This window comes from Gastrolobium bilobum, unplaced genomic scaffold (assembly GCF_033153095.1).
Source record: "Gastrolobium bilobum isolate Gb01-03AN ecotype WA unplaced genomic scaffold, APGP_CSIRO_Gbil_v1 utg6649, whole genome shotgun sequence".
Classification (NCBI taxonomy): domain Eukaryota; kingdom Viridiplantae; phylum Streptophyta; class Magnoliopsida; order Fabales; family Fabaceae; genus Gastrolobium; species Gastrolobium bilobum.
In genome coordinates this window covers 266,397-268,527 of record NW_026897355.1, presented here as the reverse complement: position 1 = coordinate 268,527, position 2,131 = coordinate 266,397, and the positions used below count along the sequence as shown (strand labels likewise).

Here is a 2,131-nt window from a genome sequence, read left to right as displayed (position 1 = left end):
TAAATGCTGAACTCTTTTTTCACTTATCAAATTCAAAAATTAGAATTTTAAATGTTAAATAATTTTCCACCCAATAAATATAATAATTAATATTATTAATAAGTTTAATAATTTTCCATACAGAAAGTAGTGGAAAAAAAGCATAGAAGGATATGCACATTCTCCAAGTAATAATTTCTAATTTTCATTTACAATATAAGAAATTGTGTTTTTTTTTTTTACTTTTACATCAAAAGAATCAAAGCTTAATTTATTTCTTATATATTAAATTAAAAATCGTATTGTTATAGTGATTAAATTTTATTTTTATTTTTTTACAGAATGATAAATGTCATTTTTTATTTTTTGTTTAACTTCTTTTATTTTCATTGTGCATATTTTTTTTTATTTGTAACACAAATATGATGAACAAACATGAGTTGATACAAAAAGTATTCTGCTAAATCGAATGTTTGGGGAATTGAATTGAATTGCATTTAATATAATCGAATATTTTTGTATTAATTAGACATATTTTTGAAAAATTTAAGACTAATCCAAAAGATAAAAAATGTTGAATGATATCTAAAAAACACAATAGAAAATGCCTCACCAAGAACTCTTCATTTGCTTTGGAATTGAGAACGCTTTTATATCCTTGAAGAACAGACTCCTCAATTTTTTTTTATCATCTAAGCATTGAAAATATTCGCCTTCAAATCCTGGGAGAAATTTAAAAAGTTTTAGATATTAACATGCAACACAAAAAGAAAGCATGAAAAGTAATAATCGTGGGGTCAAATATACCTTCTAGGTAATTTGCTAGCTTTTCTATATTGGATGCTACCAACTTGTGAAGGTCTTCGCCTGCCCAAATTGGATAAACCAATATGGAGATGACCATGCATATTGCTACCCCTATTAAAATTGTAGAAAGTCTCTGATGAACAAGCTCAAAGAGTTGCACGACTTTGTAACCCGATACAGTAACCAAACAAAATGTCAATATGAATATCAACACCCATAATCATATCTTTGCTTGATCTTGGGAAAAATCTGAAAAACGTAGACCCTGCAGCTGCAAACATAGAACACAAACAATTAAAGCTAAACACACACACACAGACACACACACATATACATTGTTTGGGAAGCAAACGTTATATCAATTTCAAGCCTCAAATTCATGCCGAGAAATATAATCATCTTTTTCTTTGTTCAAATTATATAGTACCTAGAATGAAGACAAGGGTCCCAAATACAACAGGTTCTCCCTTTTCTCCAAAAACAGTAGCTAAGTGTTGGCCTCCAAACCCTAAAGCACCAGCTAATAGTGTAGCACATCCTCTATTTAAACCTTTGCTGAGGGTTGCACCTGGTCAAGACCAAATCAAACATATATGTTCAAGAATTATTCTTTAACTATGTAATAAGGTGAAATATTATTATATACGAAGTCTTATGTGATGTCTGAACTTACCTACGATGAATTCAAATAGGACGACCACCGTCAGAACAACACACATTCCTGCCAATCCGAAACCATCATAAAGAGGCCTTAAGTAGTAAAACAAGGACACTAATGTGAGAGCAATTCCCACTTTTAATGAGTGAATTACTCGTCTGGGGTCATCTTGGCCAATCTTCTTTATACTGCTTGCGACATTGATCATCTTGGACTTGGAGTTACTGGGCAAAGCCTTTAGGAAGATCCCCAATGAGAGAAAAATTCAGCCTTGTTTAATTGTGTTGTTGACTCAATATCCATAACTAGATATAGAGTGGAGAACAATTTGCCAAGAATTAAGGGTACTGTGTTATGGCAAGTTAATTTCAAAACGAACGAAATAACAAATATGAAGTAGTGCTATCAAGGTTGAGAATCTTGAGGAAAAAAGCCTTTGAAGAACGATACTTATAGGAACAAAAGTATAGTTGTTTCGCGCAGCTAAGATTTTTTTTTTATACCAAATCTTGTATCTCACTTGGTGCAAGATTGAGCAGTGGAATTGATTTAAAGGAAAGAGTGATACTTATTGGAACAAAAGTATAGCTGTTTTGCGCAACTAAGATTTTTTTTTTTTTTTTTACCGAATCTTGAAGCTCAGTTGGTGCAAGATTCAGTGCAAGATTGAGCAGTGGATTTGATTTA

The 2,131-nt window shown here is 31.3% G+C and overlaps 1 protein-coding gene across 1 annotated transcript; it reads right to left on the bottom strand.

Moving 5' to 3' along the window:
* Nucleotides 1-588: 588 nt before the first annotated feature.
* Nucleotides 589-1,747, bottom strand: LOC133306193 (aluminum-activated malate transporter 8-like). The gene is given in 7 exon segments (XM_061506472.1): nucleotides 589-701; nucleotides 787-999; nucleotides 1,002-1,022; nucleotides 1,025-1,057; nucleotides 1,214-1,354; nucleotides 1,460-1,682; nucleotides 1,685-1,747. Coding segments are annotated over 7 exon segments (807 nt in total).
* Between the last annotated feature and the right edge of the window lie 384 nt (nucleotides 1,748-2,131).